Source organism: Pteropus vampyrus, unplaced genomic scaffold (genome assembly GCF_000151845.1).
Source record: "Pteropus vampyrus isolate Shadow unplaced genomic scaffold, Pvam_2.0 Scaffold208, whole genome shotgun sequence".
Lineage (NCBI taxonomy): Eukaryota > Metazoa > Chordata > Mammalia > Chiroptera > Pteropodidae > Pteropus > Pteropus vampyrus.
Genome location: NW_011888989.1, coordinates 3690432 through 3713534, shown reverse-complemented (window position 1 = coordinate 3713534; position 23103 = coordinate 3690432). Strand labels below are relative to the sequence as shown.

Below are 23103 nucleotides of genomic sequence, written 5' to 3'. Positions count from 1 at the left end.
CTCTGCCAGTCCCAGATTATTAGGTTACTTTTTAAGGAAAAAAATTAAGTACTTCCATTATACTTTTCTTAAATATTATTTTAAGTGATTTGTGAAGGGAAATATATTTTGTCCATGAAATTATAATATTCTAGAATTAAACAGACAAGCATATGAGGTTTTACACCACACATGGGGGACTATGAAGCCAAATCTTGGTACTATATCTTTCAGGGAAATACTGGTAACTAGAAAAAAAAAAACATGATATAAAATATATTAGAATAAATTTCAATAGGATATACATAGAAAGGAAACTTATTAATAATTTACTAGTACAAAGCATGATGCAAAGAAATTTGAACATATTTCTACAAAGTACATGTAGGTTCATATATAGAGTTCAAAAACTGTATAAACCCTACCTACCACATATACAAAAATTAACTCAAAATGGATTGTAGACCTAAACGTAAGTCCACATACTGTATGAATGCATTTATATGAAATGTCCAGAATAGGCAAATCCATAGAGAAAGAAAAGCAGATTAGTGACTGCTAGGGACTGGGGGACTTGGGGGCGGGGAGACCATAATGAGTGAGTACTAATGCGCACAGGGGTTCTTTCTGAGATAACGAAAATGTTCTAACATTAGACTGGTGATGGTTGCATAACTCTGAATATACTAAAACCACTGAATTGTATACTTTAAAAGGGTGAACTGAATGAGGTTTTATCTCAATAAAGCTGTTTTTAAAAACCTGGTACAAAGCATACAACAGAATAACTTTAAAAGAAACCCAATGTTGTGTTAATGCACGTGTAAAACATTTCACTAATTGGTAAATCATAATAAATAGCATGAACTGTGATAAAATTTACTTGAAACTGTTGTAACAATAATTTCATTTTTTTCTTTGCATGATATGCTCACATTCAGAATTAAATACATGATTAAAATAGTATTTCAAACCTATGATCAGCTGTGGCCTGTAGTTTATTATTTTCCAAAATGCCTTTTGCTATGTGTTGCATGTCACTGCAGGGCACAGCATCATCACTGTCACATCCTTCTATCCTCCACAACTCTAGCTTGGGGAGCAGCTTTATTATGGAGCCTCAAACGGGGGACCCAAGTGAATGTGAAAGGAGGTGCTACTGGGAATTACACCAGGATAATGGCCGGGGGGGGGGGGCCGCCAGGACTGCATCAGGCAAAGTAGAACAAACCATCACCCAACTTCTAGCTCATAAAGGTTTCCATCCAAAACAAAGACTAGATACAGGTTAATGTTTTTAAGTTTAATAACTAAATATTGACTGAACCTACTCTTTACCGGGCACACCCCTAATCCAGGCTCCAGGGATCCAGCAGTAAAACAGACAGACAGAACCCTTTTCTCACAGAGGTTGGCCTCTAGGAGAAGAGCTTACCACAGAGAAGAAAAATTAGACTTATTATAACTAAGAATTAATGGTTAAGATGAAACTGTACTTTAAGTAGTTTAAAAATTTTAAGGCTCACTAGTATGAGGAAACTGTCCTAGTTATGTCCCCAGTCAAGCTCAGGCTGAGAAGATGGGCCCTGAGCTGACCCTTCCACGTGGCCCATCTGGGTGGGCGTCAGGCACCTAACGGGACAGAGCCTGCATTTGATTTTCCACTTTACACACAGACCCCATCTTGCTCCCTGGCCTTGCCGTGGGGGTGAAATCTGTTTCCCACCATGGGGACAGAAAGCAGGAAAACCTGCTATTCGTTCTCTTTTGATCTCTGGCTGCTTTCCAATGTGATGTAAGCAAATTAATAGTAATTTTCAGTTTTGTTTTTCTCGTTATCAGTTCTGGCACAAAGGTATTTTAGAAAAAAAACTTTTAATGGACACATTTAAGATCTCATTTTTCCCAAAATGTGTATTCGCACACATTACTTAGGGAGGCACGCCCAAACGTATCTCTTATGCAACAGGGCATGTCCCTCACCCTGACATGGTGAAATCTATTTTCATGACAGGCCCTCATTCATTCCAGTATTCCTGTGACTTGTGTAAAAACCCTAGATCCTTTCTGATTTCCAGGGTTATTATAAACAAACAATATAATCAAGAGGAACTTAAGTCCCAATTCTCAGTCATTTTAGGAGATTTCTTGCCTGGTCATAAATTCTCCCTTACACTCAAAGGAAGGTTTAAAAAAAGACTCTAGTTACCACAGTATCACCGAATTGAAGTGTTTTTGGTCTGTCTTTACCAGGAATTCCATACACATGTCAACTCTGCAGGTCACCTTCAAACAAGTGCATCAAAAAGAACTGCATACACAGGTCCTAGCACAGATATAATGACATGATGATGGAACAGTACCAGCTGGGCACAGGCAGGGAAGGGTACAGACCACAAGCTGATGGAAGGGCCAATGTGAAAGCTGTCTCTCAGCACATGGGCCACTGGACAGGGAGCTCTGGGCTGAAATCAATCTCCCATTCGACACTAGTTCACCATGATGAATAAACTCATCAACCTGTCCTCTGAAGAAAGTTCCTGCCAAATGGGGTGAGGAGAGGGTTGAGTCCCACTGTTGCTTCTGGGCTGGTATTCAGCAGGCGCTGTCCCTGGAGGTTTGCGGTTCAGGCCAGTGGCAAAGCCTAACAGCAGGAGCGTATCAGGGCAGCTGCTACCCCAAGCACACGTGACCTCGCGCTGCTCAGAGCGGTCCCTTCAAATACCTTAATGTTCATGACTTCATCTTCTCACCATGCAAGGCTCTCCTTTTGTCCCTCTTCTTTTTCACCACAGTTCATAGTCTGTGTTTCCCAATCCACAGATAATGGACACAGATAACTGAGGAGGCCAGTCTCTCTAAACGGCTCCTTGCTGCAGAGGAAATGGTAAGGAGCTGTACAATTAAAAAACACTCCTTGAGTCTCTTTATTGGCTGCTGGCCCTCGCCATGCCTTATGCCCATGGTGAGAAATGAGACTCCCCACAGCCTGGTGCCAGAGCCTGCTCATCTGCCTAAGGCAGCCTCTTCACTTGGCTAGAGAAACAGGTGTTACGGCTCAGTGTCCTCTTGGTTCTTCCCTCTCCCCTCTGGAGCATTAGCAGGTCAATATTGTCCTCTATTTCCATGACAGACTAGACTGGTAGCTCTTGGCCACCCTACCATTCCCTCCCTTGCCCAACCCCCATCTGACAATGGTGAAGGAAATGGCTGAGGGTTCCCTGCAAGTCACCTACTGGCCAAGAGCTCCTGGGGGCCAGGCCATCTCCCACAGGTTCTGAAAACATTCTGAAATGTGGAAGAAGGGGGTCTGCCCTGATTAAAATAAACAGTTCCCAAGCCACATTGAATCCCAGGCCATAATAATCCAGAGCTTTCCCTTGCTTCAATCATTTTCAAGTAAGTTTCTGGAAGCTTCCTAAAATGAGTCTGCTTTCCCAGTAATATTGCTGTCTAGAAGTTCACAATGTTTATATTGTTTTCCTATGCATAACTTTTACTTTGGCAATAACATCGCTACTCTCTGTGCCACGTGCTACACAGGCACCCTTTTACACTTTCTTATTACGACGACACACTCTGAAGTTACCCCCAGTGGAACAGAGGTTCAGAGATAACATCATGACAAGAGCCCCAGTCTTACAACATGCTCAAAGTCCAGCTCCGTTCAATGGCCAAGGCATTTTACTGCCCTTAACACTACTTGGACCTATGTGCGAGAGGAGAACTTTCTGTCTTGCTCACGTGATCCAGACTCAAAGACCAGATTCCCAGAAGCCAAATTAACACAGATTGTGTGAAGAACATTTTCCCTGACTTTTTCTCCCCGTGATAAGCCTTAAAAAGGTAATGTGTCTAGTTGCATGTCACAGACTGCCCACTGGGTGGTCCCAGAATGGCTGGGAGTTGTGGTCCTGAGCTCACGTAAGTGCAGCAGGAAACCACCACCTCCACGTGGCCAGCTCTCCAGTCTCACACACCCACCAGGGAAAAGCAGCCTAAGGGCAGAAAAGGGCTAGTCTGGCCGAACAACACTGAAGCGCATAATAAAGGATTACTACACTGCAAGAGTTCCTAATCTCACAGGAAAATTAAAAGTCAAGCTGGTGCTCCAAATTTGGCTAAATCAGGGGAGACAGAGTATCTGGGACTTTCAGAAATTTCTAGAAACTCCATGCCCTGCTCCATGACCAACTTGAAAAATTCTTTAAGGGTGTTATAACTTGCCCCCCCCCCAAAAAAATCTAAAAAGAATACATCCCTGGGGAGGGGTTCTTTAAATATAAATCCCCTGGGGCTTTTGGGCGCTTTTAAAAAATCAATCTACCACAAGCTGATGGAAGGGATTACACAGGGCAAAGAAACAGTTGTTCCGGGTCATGCCAAGGGGAGACAAACAAGAACTGCAACATTAAAACAAACTGGCTCTACAGTGTGGGGTAATACAATGGGAGAACAGAATGTGATTTGTAAGAGTGTGAGATTTCACAGACCTACACCTGCCACAGAAACAGCTCAGAAAGATCAAAGAGGACGTCAGTGGACACACATCAGGTCCAGTCTCTAGGCTGCCTCCGCTTCAATGCAGAAACACTCTGGGCTCCATGAACAACATGGAAAAATGTAAAGGTAAGTTTAGCTGATGTCTAAAAATCTCTTAAACTCCTTTTTATAAATACGTGAATGTACAGACTGGTGCTTAGAGTAGGAAAGAGGAGGTATGGAGGACATAAAGGATTTTAGGAAAGCTGTCTCTTACAAAATTCTTGTTCCACAGATATCAGATGGTTCATTCAAGATGATTTCTCGGGAGCTTTCTTCAGCAGGATGCCCCTGTTGTTAAAGTCCAAATCTGTCTCCACTGCCCAATTGTGAAAGCTTAATTTCTCCTTTTTGGGGAGGATTATGCTGAAATTACTGTCGCATAAATACCGTTACCTTTTCTGGTGAAAAACTCCTTGGAATATTTTCCCAACATAGCGTATTTTCGAGGAACTTTCCCCAGCAGTTCAATGATCAATGCTATGTGATCTGCATTGGGAAACATTGCCAGCAAAACAGAAACACACGACAGTTTAATCAGTACACTGCATGCAGACACTGCCACCGCCCGCGCAGACAGAAACAGAGCGCGACTTCAACAATCGAAGGCACCGGCTGTGCCCATGCGGCCTGGCGCGGGGCGCCCGGCAGCTGAGGGCACTGCGGCTGGAGGAACCGATGCACAGGGCGACCACGGCACAGGGCCGAACTGCGTCTTCCCCCGCAACTTCTAAATGAGCACAGGAATTCTGCTGAGTTGCTTTTTGAATTTAGGAGAAATGCCTCTGTCGCCATTATTGCTGCAACTGGCAGCTACTATTCCGTTTCTGTCTGCATCGTGCGCTTTTCAAAAAGAAGAGGTACTACCTCTGCGATTGAAGAATTCCCGAGAATATTTTCCAGATAGAGCAAAGTGCCTTGGGATACTGCCTAGCAGCTCTATGATGTGGGCTATGTGGTCTATGGAGGAGAGAAAAAAGGGATATGGGAATGGGAGGGGCAAAGGGAAGGAGGGGATAAAAGAAGAGGGAAAAAAATTGAAATTAGTAAAAACTCAGAAATAGATTCAAATCAACAATGTTTGCAGCACATCCATGCAGCGGCATCTGGGCCTGGCAGGCCGCAGGCATCATCTGGAGCATAAATGGTGACTGATGCCAGCTCACCCCAGGCAACCCCTAGCATTGCAAACAAATAAGCATGGAGATGGTCAGGTTTACAGATGGAATTCAAGCCAGAATTCCTTGGTTTTCAACTCAGCTGCCAAACAGGACAGAAAAATGGGCAGCAGATCAGTAGACAAAAGGACCTCGGAGAGGCTTTGGGGCTTGTACAGCCTGTCCTCCCCTGGCCAGCTGGGTTTAGGGCCTGTGGGCAGCAGGAGGGAGAGGTGGGCCAGCTCGAGGCCAAGGGCTCTCCAGAGTACTACCCCCGCCAGGAAGCGCTGTCCATTCACTGCAATTGAGTGGGCTTCAAGCTCAAATTTAAAAAAAAAAAAAGAAAAGAAAAAGAAAAGCAGCATCTAAATTGGGCATTTGATAACCAAAACATAGCTCTATTTCAGTACATAGATACAATGCTCTCCAGAATTTCAGGACCCCCAGGAGACAAGGACTGAGGTACTCAGCTGCCAGCAATACTTACCTTCATCTCTGGAATAGTCCTCCCCAGAATGTGGTTCAAACAAATAATCTCCTGTTGCCAGCTCAAATGCCTAGGACACAACAGATGACATGCTAAGGCACTTCGTAGAGACTGGCCCCCCAAGTCAGACTGAGTTTCTCCTTTTAAAAGAGACCCATGTTCTATGAGGATCTGAATTGAACCAGAGAGCCTTCTATTATAAAAGGGCTCAACACCAAATTTTTTCTTCTTCCAAAAAGTGAAAATAAGCTTCAGAAACATTCTTACACCTCCTCCACTGCAAGATGTAAGGGCTGTGTACTCTCTTCATTTTGTAAGAAGCAAAATGGCCATGTCTGCGCATCAGCAAGCAGAGCGTGCAGGCCTAGCTGGAGCATGGCACTCCGCCCCTCATGGCAGAAGAAGGGCACAATCCAGGCCACAGGTCTGTCTGACCCCAGCGCCTGACCTCAAACTGCAGGCTAACCTGGATGGTGGGTGCTGCTGCTCCTTTGAAGCAAAGACCTTCATGTCTTAATAACCAAGGGCTATTTTCAGCAATCCCTTATCATTTCATTTATTTCTGACTGAATCAAAAGAACACGTAGAGCTTAAGAAGCCCCACTGCTCTGTCACCTGGGGGCCAGGAGGAACCAGATCACTAAGGAGAGCGAGTTTCCTGGGTGACCATTGTCTGTCCCTATCATATCGGTTGTGGGGGGTGAGCGAGGGCATAGTCTAGTTCCCTTGTTCACACACATGCGCACACGCAATTTCAGGACCATGAGTTTAATTTGGTAACAATACATAGAGACGGCAACTCCTTCACTCTGCTGATCGATCAAATGTCGTGATTTTAAAACAATATAAAAAAGGATAAGCTAAATGCCAGTTTTGGTTTTTGCCACAGTTACTTCTATTCTGTATAAGATCTTGCTGTTCCAGAAGGCACTCGGGCCCAGTGCCACCTGCACTGATACAGTGGACCAGACGCCACGGCACCACCGCCACCCCTCCCGAGACACTGCCCTCCCCACCCCTGTCCTTGATGAGTCGTCACTGCACTGACCCATCTTCTCCTGCCAATAAGCACAGAGTAGGGAGAAGGCACCCTTGGGGAAGATTCGTCTGCCTGCAGCTGGGGTACCTTTCCCGGCAATCTAAACAAACCACAGATGGGCACACTCAGCTCAGGACCACTAGTTCATGAATGCAGGATCCCTGCCCTGAACTAAACGTGGGTCTGAGCAGGACCCGGACATGTCAAGTCTTAGCACAGAGTAAGGTGGTCATCCAAGTGCAGGTCATCCTGGGCAGGTCCTCACTGGGGCCTCTCCTCTCTACCCAAAAAGCAGTAAAGACACTGGGCCAACCCCAAATCAGGGTTAAAAAACCTCACATTGGGCCACAAACCCAAGAGGGACAGCTAGATTCCTCCCCTAGGACACAGTCAACTCAATACAAGCCAGGAGAAAAAGGTGAAACCCTAGTAGAAAAAGAAGATCCAGAAAGCTATGTGACGGAAGCTCTACAGAAAGCACCACTTCTGGGGGTCCTCATCCACTCTCATTAACTTTGAAAAACGTTTCAATCTGGTTGTATGTATTTCTTACGGTCTAACACTAAGATATATCAGCTGAGTGTTCTTTGAAAGATGACTGTTTTGATTAGCACCCACGTATTTCCAATGAAACCCTTAAGTCAAAGAAGCCTATCGATGAAATCATTTAAAAGAGAAAAGGGAGAGGTAAGGCGGAGGCTCCCGTCCTGGTAGCTGGTCCTGGTTCTCTGGAGAGTGACGAGATTTTCTTAACAGACAGGACATGCACAACAGAGCAAACACATGTTACCATGAAAACATCAGCCTCTGCACTTTGCGACCTGCTTTTATGGTAGCAACTATGAAACCATGAAAGATTACTGCCGTCAACTCAAGAGGTTACTCCCACTATAATGTGGATAATTATTATTTATTTTTAATACTTAGGAACTTTGGATTCTTCTCTCTGTACTTGGCTTGATGCCCTCCTTGGGCCTTTCCCTGGACCAACCTCTGTTCTCAGGTTCTGGAGAGATCTCTTTCCTGAAATGCCCTCCCATGCCAACATGCTCCATTCTGAATAAATAAGGGCACCTATTAGTTCTGTGATGTGATCAGTGCTGAAGGAGTTTGGTGGAATTTATCAGACTGGCTTGTTTCTATGGCACTGACTCAGGCTCACCATGGAGTCCATAAAAAAAAAAACCTACTATTGAGGCACTCTGACATCCAAACACAGAGGAGCCTCAAACACCTCAGCCCACACAGAATTATTAGATCATATACACTTACATCTGGAGGGGCCCCAAGCTCAAGAAAAAGAAGAGAGTCAACAACTGATACATCCCAGCTGTGCTTGATATTGCCGTGCTTTCTCAGCTGTGAAAGCTCTGCTGACAACAGCAAAGGTATGTATTAGTATGCGCCCACAGGTAACAGCCACCACACAGGGGTGCTCATCTCCACCACTGTCTCTGTTCAGATTCGATGCCATTTATAACACTCAAAGGACTCTGGGATTTACCACCGAGAACAGTCTTGAGCTTTATCACGGCTTGGTATTATTATGAATTTAATATACTGTTATATTTTTAAACTTCAACAAACGGGTAGTGGTGAGGAAACATTGCTTCATCTTTTCCAGGTTCTCTATGAAGAACAGCAAGACCTCGCGGCTATGACCTTCGGGGATAAGGGGACAGGGTGGGGAATAAAGGCTTGCCCCTTCCAGGAAAAAAAAAAAAAAAAAATCACCCCTTTGACAACCAACTGATTTTAAAAAACCCTCATAAGCAGCAGTGGGGGAACCTATACTTAATTTCTTGGAAAGGTGGGGGGTGGAGGCAAAAGGAGACCTTCCCTTAGGAATTACTGATGTTTATGCCACTGTTCACAGCAACAGTGGTAGAGGTACAAACGCTTATCTAACAAGGCAGATAATCTGGTATAAAACTGTACTGACAGCTTCACCATTATTTTACAACATCTGCGATCTTGTCCTATTTTTCTGGTTATATCACTTAAATTTAACACCCAAAATTAGCAGCACAGGATTTCAGAGTTGAAAGAGTTCTCAGAGTCTAATTCAGGGCAGCCCTGATACAGCCTCTTCCGAGTTACTGGGGACAAGTAAGGCTCGGCCTCACCACATCCTGAAATGGAACACTCATCCCCCGCAGCTCTAACTGTTCAAAGTGCTCCCTCTTTCAACTGACCTCGGCCTCCCACGGCCTCCCAGCCCCTACGCCCCATCCTGCCCTCTGGAGTCACACAGAGTGTGTCTAATTCCTCTCCACACAGTGGTCTCTAAACTCAAAGGAATGATTGCATTTCCACCAACGCTTTTAAACATTCTTTTCTATACCCGACAACAGCAAGGACTTCATTTTTTTTTGAAACTTACTAAAAAACTTCATTTTAAAACTTATCTGGTTATTAGCCATCAGAGCAATGTGGGAATAGAAAGGCGCAGTGGCCATCTCTATTTGGCCTTATCTCTTGCCTCAGATCATGCTAACTTGAAAGACACTAAACATCTGCTTTTATTCATATTGTTTTAGCACTGGCCATTAAACAATGCTTTTACTTTAGCATCAGAGGCCAACATAGTCAATTGTTAATCTTTGAACAACAGTGAATTTAATTATTCAGCATTGCTTTTTTAATGAGAAAGCAAATGTCGCACTTTATACACATGCCCTTGCATTTAAATATCAAAAGAGACTTTGGAAAAAAATATGAAATTAAAAAAGCATGAACCACCACCCTAAACTACCTGCAGGCGCGCACACGCACCCCCATTCTAACACGGGACTACGAAGTACAGCCCATGAAGAGGAAGGTGCTAAACTGGCTAGGAAAAGAGGGCAAAGAAAGAGAAACTGAAATTGACTTACAGATGGACCATTCGTGCTCATCAACTCACAGGTAAGGCGTGAGAAAGAGACATACTGGTCGGGGTTGGGGGAGAGTTTAGACACAGCTAAACTTATGATGTACAAAATTGGCAGTAACAATGGATATGACACACTGGTGGAAGAGGAGGTATCCTGAGGCCTGGGAGCTCTATGGGAACAGATTCAGTCAGAGGAACATATGCAGATGCTGGTCTCAAAAGTGACCAGGTAGCCCAGCCCAGAGCAATAAGCCAGAATATTCTCTAGATTTTGCTTAAAAAAGATGAGATATAAAACAATGGAAATGGGTATTCCTTTCCTCTCTATAAGGAGATAAGGTCTGTCAGAGGCCACCACAAAGGACTCCAGCCTTCGAGCCCCAGACAGTCTTCACTTAACACAGCCGTCTCATCTTCCTCCACAGCGTGAGTGAAGATGAAGCTACATACAACCTGAAAGCTTTCAGTAACCAAAAGGAATTACCTAGAAGTCATTTTGTCACCACAGCGGAGGGTCTGATTCTCTGGGTTGTGGGCTGCACCTGGCCTTGAGGAGAGACTGTCACTCACAAAACCAAACCAGACCAAACCCAGGACATGCCTAAGAAGAATTCTTCCAATTCTTAAGATACCCAATGCAGCAAAACCTTCCCCTCACCCATCCCATGGTGGACAACCTTCAGAGTCAGAAAAACTTCAGACAGCATGCACTGGTAAGCATTAAAGGGATGAGCCTCTACACAGGAGAAAATGGCCAAGGCCGTTCTTACCATACATGCCGTACTCCAAATGTCAGCAGGTGTGCTGTAACCTGCTCCTATTAAAACCTCTATGGATCTATACTGACGTGTCTGGATGTCTTCTGTGAAGTGTTTATGCTGAAAGGGAACAGAATGCATTACCAGGGTGGAACACATTAAAAAAGAAAACAACAACAACAACAGTGAATTCAGAAGTGTCTTTTAACACATGATCATGACCAAAATGTTTTAGAAATAAAACTCTACTTACCACCCAACAAGCATTTCCCAGGTCAGCAATTTTAACTCTAATTTTATCGGCGTTCCGTGGATCCAGGGGATTCACCAACAAGTCAGCCGCCCGGGTTTTTGCTGGCATGAGCAAACAGCAGGACAGTTAGTGCATGGGACAAGTGGTTTGCATGTGTGCACACAATGTTTGCCAGGCACAGAGCCTCCTTTTCTAGAAAAGTGATGGGATGATCATTTAGCCATGGAATCCTAAATCCCTGGAAAATATTTCACAAAAGAGAAAATTGGCTGCCGAGAGACTGTCTTGCCCTTTCTCCTTTGTTCCTGATTCCTTCGCCTCTCAGTCAGCCCTGCTGTGCTCCCGTCTGCGTCCCTCTAGCTGTTCCTCATTGTATCAGAGCCCATTCTGTAATGGACCACACACATCTCGCCCATTTGTGCATTATTACACAGAGAGAGGACTCAATCCTTACTGAGTGACTCACAGTTCACCTAGTACCCATACACCCTACCCCTTCTTCTACCTGGACTAACCTCAAGGATTAGATGATGGTTGATTAATAAATACAAATTAAAGGCCAGGACTAATCAATCCTGGTTTAGCTCTGAACAAGAAACACTCTAGAATAGAGGTCTCCTGAGACGGCCTTGGCCATAAAGGCAACCCCTGAGGTCCCTCAGGATCTTGTCAATTAATTGGGCCACTCTAAACCCTGGGGCAACCCTGAGAGAATCTCAACAGCAGGCACAGGGCCAGGCTTCTCAGGGCTCTTGGGACTAGAAGAGCTTCTGAGGTAAGTTGAGACCATGCCTGCATCAAGCACAGTTAATCAGGGGGCAAGTGACAAAGAAATATAAATTGATGAGGCCCAGGCAGAAAACGCTGAAGTTGAGTCAGCATCTTCATCAAACCTCAAACTGACCTACAGGCTCGGATTTCTGGAAAGGACAAGATATAACTATGGCTTTTATTTATTTTAGAAGTAAATCTGAAATGGTATTTATAGACTAAACAGGAAAGCCTGCTCGATACAGAATATCAAACACCCTTTTGTTCACTCAAAGCTGGGGCATTGCTAAAACTAACCAAACCTCCTTTTGGGCATGTCTGTGCTGTGAGGCCACAGGGCTGGAGGAGGCTCTGATCCCTTGGCATTCCACACAGGCAGCAAGGCCAGGTCAGCCACACTGTCAGCAGGGCAGCGGGCAGGCCAGGCGCCCAGGACCTAGGGCACTGTCACGGCTCCCTTGCAGGGGGTCAAAGGGTGTGGAGAGAACTCTGGCCAATGTTTTAACCCCCAAGACCCATTCCTCGGGCTTATGGGTCAACCTGGGCTGGCCAGGCTCGCATGTTCCCTTCTTGCTACTTCCCTAGGTCTACTTCCCTCTTTATAAGAAGGCTGATCCACCATGAGGCCTCACCAAAGGCCAGGAATGAACTGAGGAAAAGAGACACGGGAACTCAGAAACGATGTGAAGAAAGCAGCACGGAGACCACATAAGGAGGCAAACTGAATACCCTGAACGGAGAGTGGACTAAGAGGAAAGTTCCAGAAGAAACATAAAAATACTGAGCCAATGGATGGACTGGCAGCACAAGAACTGGCTAGATGAATCTTCACATCATTTAATCAAGGAGAGTCAGGAGGCAAGAAAATTGAATTTGAGGACTGCAGAACTAGATTCAAATCTAGTTTCAACTCCTACAAGTTTTAAGACTCTGGCAAATGACCTAAAGTGTTTGAGATTCATTGAAGAGGAGGAAGAGGAAGGGACCACTCCTCCTCCACGAATGAATCAAAGACCAAACACAGGAGAGCCGTAGCAGGTACTGGATGGCCAGATCCGGGGGTCCCGCTCTGCCTGAGACCAGCTGGGCCACCCGCCCTCTGAGACTGAGGCTTCTAACTGGACAGTGACGGGCCAACCCTTCTTTGGTGACATGCTGTTTACTTCCTGGTTCAGGTTCATAAATAGTGAGCCAGCTCACAAATGATACTATGGAATTTACCTTAAAATTTTAATTGTATAAGAACACAGAAGAGGTAAAAAATAATTTGCTCATATTTCTTTCTTTCTCAGTTACCTATACCAGGGTAACTAACTATAGCGCTCAAAAAAGTGCATTTAAAAACAAGGACACTCATGCTTGCTGTGTAATCATACCAATTTTACTTGGCCTAAGAGTCAGATCACTTCCTCTGATTAAGTCATTGTCGTGGTGACCTATCACAGCTCTTCCTTGCTCTACGCTTCTACCAAAGAGAGAATGGAAAGTGGGAAGAGAGAGGTAGAAAGATTTCACTTCAGGAAGGGCAGGGGCCCATAAGTCATTTCTGATAAGCCAGTCTTTGGTTAACATCGTACAATTTCATCCCATGTGAAGCTATCCTAGAAGCCAGTAAGGTGACAGCCAGTGGAGCCTCCGAGTGCTGAAACAGCCATCACTACTTATCTGCAAGGCCCTGTACTAGGCCCACACTGACTCTTTATAGTTTAAAACATCCTTACAAGGGAGGCATGAATACTCTTGCTATATGTAGGAGGTTCAATACCAGGCCCAAGCAGAAAAAGTGGGAGATTTAATGCCCAAACCTGGCCTACTCATTCACCGAATATTTACTGAGTTGCTTCTATGTGACAGGTGCTGTCTTGGCACTGGAAACAGCAGAAACAAGACATACAAGGTTACCTCATCACACCCCAAATTAGGAAACTCATGTCCAGACTTGGGAATGTGGGCAATAAAGTAAATAAAATGAATGACTCGCACACCATGTCAGTGGCTCTATATGCTATGAAGAAAAACAAAGGAAGGAGATGGACGGCGATGAGGGTGTTCAGGGGAGGTCTTTTCTGAGAAGGTGACATCTGAGGAAAGGTCTGAAAAAAGAGAGGCACAGACAAAGGAGACAGCAAGTACAAAGTGTAAGGAGGCACAAACAAGCTCCCACTTTTGAGAAACTTTAAAAAGAAGCCCGTGTGGGAGGTGCAGAACGAGCACAAGAAAGAGAAAGGGGGTGATGCAGGAGATGGTATCAGAGAGCGAGCTGCCAGGGAACAGGCTGCATAGACCTTGTAAGCTTTAGAGCGATGTCTCTGGGTGTTATTCTAAGAAGAAATACATTGGAGATCATGGGCGGGGGGATGGGATGTGTTTAAAAAGATCTCTCTGGACTGCTTTACAGAAAACAGGCTAGGGAGCGAGAGTCGAAGTGAGATCAGCAGGGAGCCCATATGACAGCAGCCTAAGCAAGGGCTGACGGTGACTTCAAGGTGAAAGTGAAAGGACTCGACATACACCAACATTGCTGGAGGTTGAAGCCAGCAAGACCACTACGCTCCAGGGTCTCTGTCCTTCAGATGTGATGAGAACAACACCTAGGCTACGACTCTAGTAGCTAATAATCCGAGAGAAATCCTGTCTCTTCTTCTCAACTGCCAATGGTCACCAAATTACTCTAGGGAAAAGTTCACATTCTTTACCCTGGCATGTAAGCTCTTCCCTCGATCTCCTTCTGGCCCAGCCTTTTCTTCTACTATTCCCTAATGTATACACTCTGCTTTAACAATAAGGATCTACACACATTCTGAAGAAAGCTTGTTTTTCTTGCCTCCTGTTCATGTTATACCAGGTGGCCATCTTCCAGCCTCTAGGCCATGCCCCTTCCATGCAGGAAATACCTCTGATGCAGGAGGATTACCCATGGCTATCAAACAACCAAGCTGAAAAACAAAACGGAGTGCCTCCAAACACATGACTGGATACGGAGACCTGATCCTGTCCCTACCACATCCCTGGAATTTAACAATATTGAAAAGGTATACTTGGTAAGAGATCGGGATCAATGAAAAAAAAATGTAGACCTCTTTTATTTCTTCCCGATTCACCTAACAGACAGGGTGCTAAGGATGGAATGTGTTAGACAGAGTAAAATTTTGATTGTGAATGGGAAAAGGTGGGAGAAATGGAAGAATAGAAGAATATAACCAGGTATCACTGATTTGTTTGTTCATTATTCAATAAATATTTATCTTAACACTGAGTTAGATGCTGAGGATACAAAGAGAAAAACACACAACACACTCAAAGAGTTTACATCCTAGTGAAGACAAAGATAATGGAAACAAACAATGTCCATACAGTTAAGAAAAGCATGACCAGTAGGAAAAGAGAACAGGCCTGCTTGGAAAAAGAGAAGGCTTATGTTTGAGCTGCTACCTGACAAAAGAATAAAAGATTGCCAGAATGATGGGCAATAAATAACTAGGAGGAAACATTGTAAGCCAGAGGTAAAATAAAAGCAAAAGTAAAACAGAAGCATGAGTGAACATGCCCCGTGCACACAGACATTCTTTATTATGTCTTAAAGAAACCCAGAAGAGGCTATGCTACAGTTGGTGGCCGAAAGTGTCAGAACTAGTGCGGCAGTAGCCTGAGAGTAAAGGAGACACACAGAGGTGAGCTCTTCCTTAGATAAACCAACATCCTAGCCGACAGCATCTTATACATACCTTCAAAAAGTTCTGCTCAGAGTAAACATAAATAGCAACAGAATATGTCTACCTGAGTTAAAAAAAAAAAAAAAAGGAATAAAGAAAACCACGGCTTTAGGATAATTAGTTACAGCTAATGAGTAATAAAGGCAGCTCTGCAGGTCTCCTACCTGCTGGAATGAAAGGGGCTGCCGAATTTCATGGCCTGGCTCACCCATGTACTCCCCCTGTGTTAAACACTCCTGTCAGCAGAGGGAGTAGAGGAGGTTTCTGAGCGTTCGACTGTGGGCCAGAATGGGAACCAACCGTGATGTCCAGTGTTTGCTTACTGAAGTCCCTTGGCATGTCACCCGCAGAGATAAGTCACTCTCAAATTGAGGGTTCGATATAAGTTATCACATTTGAATCCATCCCACTTCCTTTAAAATTTCAATAGCTAAGTCCTATAATCAGAACAAGTATCAAAATAAAGATACCTCTTCCTCAATATAGACAAAGAGCAGGCATTTTTCCTTGAATAGAAACTAAACAAAACAAAAAACAAAACTAAATATTGCACTACCAGATGGAAGTACAAATTATAAATTAAACTACACATTCTAGAAAGCTATAGGCCTAAGTTCTTAGACTTGGAAGGTTTGCAAATGTATGATGTCTCTAACTAAATATAGAAAGAATGAGGAAAGCTAAAAAATGAGATCTGATAAGCAGAAAGCAAGAGAAAGCCTAGTGGCACAAAATATATTTTACAATAATTACTTATTTGCAAGTATAAAAGTAATAAAATGAAAATGGATAATGCATACATACATAGCTTTACCACCTCCAGCCAATTCCCTTCACAGCATCTGTCAAGTGTGTGACACTTAGGCCACTGAAGGCAGATAGCTGATAGGGAGGGACACTTACTTTTTGGCAAATCCCCAGTGCTGGAGGCTGAAACCGTTCTGCTTCTGTCATGGGATGGACTGCTCCCCTCATGCTCGGTAAGTGGGGATCCCCCGGAAAGTGCAGAGCCACAAGCCACAGGTTCTAAGGGCCCAGAGAACAATGATGTGGAAAACTCTGGAAACTGTGACTCAGGAATTTTATGTCGTCCATTTGGCAATTCACCATTGAATTGTTCATAGGAGCTGCTATATGTGTAATCACTTTCTGCATTTGGCTCATCAAGGTTATATTCCTCTGGATTTGGGCAATCTTCATCATCATCATCTTCATCATCCAGCTGCGGTTCCAGGAGGAATGGGCCATTCTCAATATGGCCATTGGTTTTGGGTGATTCTATCCACGTAGGGTCTATGTTCACAAGTTCTTGTTCAACATCGTCTTCATCTTTCTCAGTGTTCTCTTTCTCGGTGTCTTCTTTCTCTTCCTGGTCCTCAGCTTCACCTTAAAAGGGTGATGAGTTAAGAATTAAAACTTGTTACCCTCCCTAACACGGTGGCACTAGGTACTTATCTCCTCCAACAAGAGACATTTCTGAATGTGCTTAACTTATGTACACTTCTTGACTTTCAGGGTAAAATCCTCAGGTTTTCAAAATCTTACTGTTCATTTACTAAATAACTAGCCTACTCTTATTCGAAAAAGTTAGCTTTTGGGAGAAAATTACTGTAATAGCTGCACTTCCATTTTTGCCCTCTTCTCTACAATCTTCAGAAAAGGTTTTGTACTGGGTGCATTACTATTAGGTAAACGGTTAATTACAAAATAAAGGACAATCATTAGCATGACAGACACATGCTGTTTCTCAGATATTTTCTCAGACATGTTTTAAAATCTTTTAAAATATTTCTGGCATACATTATACAAACGAACCACCAGACTGTTCTCCATATTCCCAAATGAGGAGTAAGACTCATTCTCTTATCTAAGAAGCAGCACAATGTCGACTCTGTGATAACCTGGGGCGGGAATGAGTGTCCCTATTAATGAAGGCCTGGGCCCCTCCACAGCCCCTTCCCCAGATTTCACTGACCATTGTCATGTGCAGTCTCTTCCTCAGCCGCCTCCTCTAATCCTGTTTTTAGTTTCACCTCTGGGCAGTAGTCATCATCTTGTTCATTGGAAGGTACAGTTGATGTGACGTTTTCTTCTATGATTTTCCTTTCTGCTTCTCGCTCCAATTCTTCTATTTCCTGCAGGCGCTTTTCCAATAACTCAGCCTGCCTTTTCTGCTTCTTTTTTAGTTTTTTCTTTTTGTTTTTAGAAATTTTTCCTATCTACAACATGTAAGAAAATACTACAGGTCAGCTTGCTTCTTTTTAAAGCACCAGGCAACAGCGTAAGTGCTGGCAGCATGGCAAATACCAACACGATCTGTTTTTTCAGGTTGTGCTCAATTAAAATCACATGTCTAGACATGAGATCTACCTGGGGGCTAGGGTGACAGTCAAACCAGGGAAAAAAAACAGTGCTAATATCAAATAATGGGACTGCTACCAAGTCCTGCAGCTTAAATCCAATGTCTTTTTCATTTAAACTCTAAGAACTGAATATGCTGATACCCCCTTACCTTTAAACAAAATGCGTCTCTTGCCAGTTTTATTTGCTGCTTCCTATATCCAAAGTAACAATGTCCCTCTCCTTACTGTCTTACCCAGCTGTCTGCCAAAAAAGAAATACCTGCCAAAACGGGTGTATTTCATTCACTGTTGGTCAACAGTTGGGTCTCGCACACTGAACTGTTATCAACAGCCAGGGCTGTGTGGATGCAAAAATTGAGCATATGAAGTAAAGGAAAAACAGAAAAAGCCACAGTTTGAGTCTGCCTCCAACCAGAGCCATCTGAATTGGAAAGTACTGGCAATGAAAGCCTCCAGTTTTCACAGAATCAGTAATCAAAACAAGCTGCTCGGGCCATGGGAAACTATGGGAAACGGCTCGGCTGGGCTGCTTGGCAGGCCAGGCGTAATGACCACAACTCCTGTCCTGGGATTCCCATTCCAAACTGATGGCTATGGGCAGCACTCTGAATTTGTGGACATTTCTTTTCAAATGCTTTTATAAAGCTCTTGACCTTTCAGAGAGTTCATAAAGCTCTTTTTAAATCTGTAGGTGACTCATCAATTCAAGATATATACATTCTGTCCTCTACTGGAACCAAGCCAGGTTTAGGTCCATTGGGGTAGGATTTAATTCCAGGCAGTTTGCTTCATTTGATTGGACTTAGTGTTTTGACAGGATCATAAAATAGATAATACTCTTTCATATTTAACTACTGGCTAGAAAAAAAATTAGAACAGCTTCAGAAAAAAAATTAGAATCCAATCAGAAATCAGGTAAAGTGTTTTTAGACTAATCCCACTTTAAACTCTACCTCCATCACCTCACATTTTACTGGGCTCAGTCAACAGCACTCACGAAAGTATATGAGGAAAATAAATATCCAACTTAGAACAGCTCTCACTGAACAACTCTAAATATCAGTTCAGTTTATCAGAACAGTAAGTCTTATATATTCAAGGATACTCAGTATTTAAAATGTAATCTGTCTTTTACATTAATATACATTATAATATCTGTAATTGACAAAGGAACAACAAAAAAAATTCCTCAAAACACTTAAATGAAAAATGACTGCAGAGAGAAATAGAAACTAATATTATAACTTGTAAAGTTCAACAATAAACTGTGGCTTTTGACATGAAGGTGAATATATACATATATGTCTAAGTACTTACAGGTTTTTGCTGTGGAGCCGTACTCACTAAAACAAAACAAAACGACTGTTTAGAAGAAAACTGATACATGTCTTTATGTAATTTAAATTGTAAAATTAAATAATTAATGCCTTTTAATGGCTATCCAACTTCAACAACTGTTTAATATCAGAGCTTCTGAGTCATACAGCACTAAAGAATGTTTACCCAACTCAAATAAATGATTGGCTCTTAAAAAGCACAGCAGCAGTTGTCCAATGTGGAGTTATTTCTCTTATTTATCTAAAATTAAATACCCATTCATTTCAAAAACACTCAACCCCAAAGCACAGACTGATAAGAAAATGGAGACGAGTTCACAAATGAACACAGTCATCAAACCAAATTTGTTTTATAAACAATGAACACTTCGGAATATGTACATTGAGCAAGTTTATACAACTAAAGTAAATCAAATACTGCAGTAAATATTCTAGAAATCAAATGACCAGACCTTGCCAACCTCAAAAGCTTGACAGACTGTGGTTCCATGATCTAAAAATCACTCTGATGATAAAAAACAAGATTCAGAGGCACTGCATCTCCAAAAACACCCAGTCTCGGAGCTGTAGCCCTTCAGTGTGCACACTTGCCTGACGACACACTAGGGCACAGATATTGTTATAAAGAGAGGGTGAGAACATAGTCAACACTTCACTGACACTGAGTATTTCATTACACTAGGAGAAAACCAGACATAAAACTCTGTACACCAATACCCAAGTCACTTGGTATTCTTCTCCCACCCTTGAGTCTTCTGTAACTGATTCCAAATAGACCAGTTAGGCTCAGATTGAGGCAGCTATGCTAACTGAAGACTAGGAAGCATTTTAACAAACCTGAAGCTAGAAAAAACTTCTGCTGACTACAGGTCTGCTACATGAAACCTGATACTATATACCCCCTTTGCAGGGTAGTGGACAACACAGAAAAATGTTCAAAAGTAGATAAAGCATCGGGAGGTAAGAATTTAAATGGCTTAAGAGAGAACAAAGTTAAGTAATTCAAATAGTAAAGTATAATTTAATTGGGGCATCTTCTCAAGAAAAAGGTCTAGTTATTTCTAGCAATCAGGCACTTACAAAATTCCTTATATAAACATGTTTGCCTCAATTGTCTTTAATATTCAACTTACGAGGCTCTCAATGTTCCCAAACTGACTGAAACAAAGCTGGCTCACCTGCAGACCCTGAAGGAGGAGGAGCACCTGCCTTCTGCCACTCAGTGGCCTCAGCCGCCATTCTTCTCACATATGCATCATCCACACACATTAAGATGTTTTCTGGCTTTATGTCAGTATGAATGATCTTGCACTTACTGTGTAGATAATCTAACCCCTGTAGGACCTGGTCATAGTAAAATCAAGAGAGGAGATGAGTTATTAATACCTTCATTATTCGACATTAACTTGTAAAATAAGTAATATTATCACAAGGCACAAAATTCAATAGACAGAAAAGGATATTTACTAAATATCTTCCTCCCTCCCCACCCCAGCCCCCATAAGAATGCAGTTCTTTCCCACAAGCTACCAATGAGTATAATTCCAGAGATAATTTATGCTCATGGAGCAAATGTATTTATAGATATACTTTTTAAATAATTTTATTGAGATGTAAATTACATACCATGCAATTTGCCCTTGCAAGTGCATAACTCAGTAGTATTTACATGTGCAGCCATCACCACTATCTAATCATTAGCCAAAAAAGCAGCACTGTACTCATTAGTAGTCACTTCTCCATCTCCTTCAAACTCTTCCAGCCCTAAGCAACCACTAATCTACTTTCTGACTCTGGACATTTTATATAAATGGAATCACACTAAGTTGTCTTTTGTAACTGGCATAATGTTTCAAGGTTCATTCATGTGTAGTATATATCAATAGTTCATTCTTTTAATTGTCAAATAATGTTCCACTGGATATACCACATTTTGTTTAGCCAATCACTCGATGGACATTTGGGTGTTTTCCACTTTGGGGCTATTATAAATAATATTGCCATGAACATTCATGTTCAAGTTTCTGTATGAATATATGTTTTTATTTTTCTTGGGTATATACCTATGAGAGTAACTGTTGGGTCATAAGGTAACTAACTCTATGTTTAGCTCCTTTTCGGACTACCAAACTGCTTTATACAGTGGCTGCTCCACTTTACAGTCCCATCAGCCATGTATGAAGGTTCCAATTTCTTCATCATGGCCAATGTTTGTTGTTCTGTCTTTTTTATTTCAGTGACGCTAGTGGGTATGAAGGGTGTATCTCATCGATCTGCATTTCCACGGTGACTAATTACTATGCATACACTGCATACACTGCAGAAAAAAAGGCCTAAGTTTTTCTGGACTTATTTCCATTTACAAGGCATTTAGTTCTTTTCAGATCATGTTCCTATAGATTATAAATTGTACATGCTTAATAAATATTAGCATTTAACAAATATCATTCAAATATTTTAAGTTATGTAAGGGACTTGTCCACAAAAGAAACTGAGAAAAAGATAAGCAGAAGATATATCATCCAACTCTGGAAAGTTCTCAACAAAAATCCAGTGTTTCTTCTGTCTACCTTGAGTATCTGGCTAAACAACCTTATCAGACGGTACAGCATCAGAAAGTAAGGAAAGAGAGGTTTTAGAAGGAAAATGAAAACAGAAAGACCTCTCTCTCAAACAGGATGAAAATCTCTCATCAATAATAACTTTTCCTAGGAAGTATTTTTACATGATGCATTGACTAATATCAATCAATGATACCAGGCCTATCATTGGCCACACGCTGGTCTAGGTATTTGACACATAGCAGTATACAAAGCACCCTGTCTTTATGGGGCTTATATGGTCCTGGTGTCCTCACAGAACTTACTGTTTCATGCGGGGGTAGGAGGGAAGGGACTGGCCAAAAGGAAACCAAACTGAATCACGGGCACAGCAAATACAATTTAACACGTGGCTGAGTTCCTAAGCAAGCAGTACCAGTAAATGTCAGCACTTTTCCTAAGGATCTTCCCACCACCATCTTATCCACAAACACCTGTATCTTTCCACCCTAGGACTTTCACTGTTCTTAGGTTGTTTTACTGTGGGGGAGGCCGCACAGGTAACAGGTCATGTGATTCACCATCTAAATGTGTTAATGTGAGTTCCCAATAACAACGAGGCACCTGAGACAAGCAAAGTGTTCTCAGCAAGAATTTAAGATTCCAGATTTTTAAAATATTGGCTATTGCACTCAACTGGATTAACTTTCCTCAAGAAGCACAGCTTATAATGTCTACGAACACAAGCAAAAAGACTTTACCACTGGGAATCCAAATCATTAAAGGAAAAGAAACAACTAAGAGATGTAGCATTAAAACACAACCTCGAGACTCAACATTACTCCTAACTGTTGATCAATCATTCATTCCCTGGGCAAGGCACTCTGAGCTTCCATTTTCATATCTATAAAAAGGGGGAAATGTACCTATTTAGAAATAATCTGTGGAAAACACAAAAACAAGGTCTAACTCATAGGAAGCTCAAAATAAGTGGTAAAACTGAACTAAGCCAGAAGACTTGTACTGATATTGACTAAATAACTATGATTTTCCTAAGTCACTTATTAAACCTCTCCAGTCTCTTTTCTTCCATCTCTCATGTGAATAGGCTCTACTTGACAACTTCTGTGGTGTATCCCAGCAATGAAAGTCCACAATCTGATTCTGTAATTTCTATTAATTCTATACTATTTTTTTAAACTTATAAAAAAAAAACCCTTTAGCTGTAAGCTAAGAATGGTTTTATTTTCAAAAATATCATTTCTGTTCTCAGCCAGTGTGTTTTAAAG

The 23103-nt window shown here is 42.4% G+C and overlaps 1 protein-coding gene across 7 annotated transcripts in view; it reads right to left on the bottom strand.

Annotated features, from left to right (window-relative positions):
- SRPK2 (SRSF protein kinase 2) overlaps positions 1–23103 on the bottom strand; it is a 192335-nt gene that overhangs the window by 8486 nt on the left and 160746 nt on the right. For 5 of the 7 annotated variants that reach the window (XM_023537994.1, XM_023537993.1, XM_023537995.1 and 2 more), the window contains 9 exons: positions 20453–20618; positions 19255–19280; positions 17550–17793; positions 16478–16960; positions 11091–11191; positions 10850–10957; positions 6166–6235; positions 5389–5481; positions 4918–5010 (listed from right to left, as the gene is read on the bottom strand). In XM_023537994.1, coding sequence (XP_023393762.1) covers positions 4918–5010; positions 5389–5481; positions 6166–6235; positions 10850–10957; positions 11091–11191; positions 16478–16960; positions 17550–17793; positions 19255–19280; positions 20453–20618 — 1384 coding nt within the window. The remainder of the gene's footprint in view (positions 1–4917; positions 5011–5388; positions 5482–6165; positions 6236–10849; positions 10958–11090; positions 11192–16477; positions 16961–17549; positions 17794–19254; positions 19281–20452; positions 20619–23103) is intronic. The other 2 variants (XM_011372523.1, XM_011372525.2) reach the window with 2 other exon arrangements.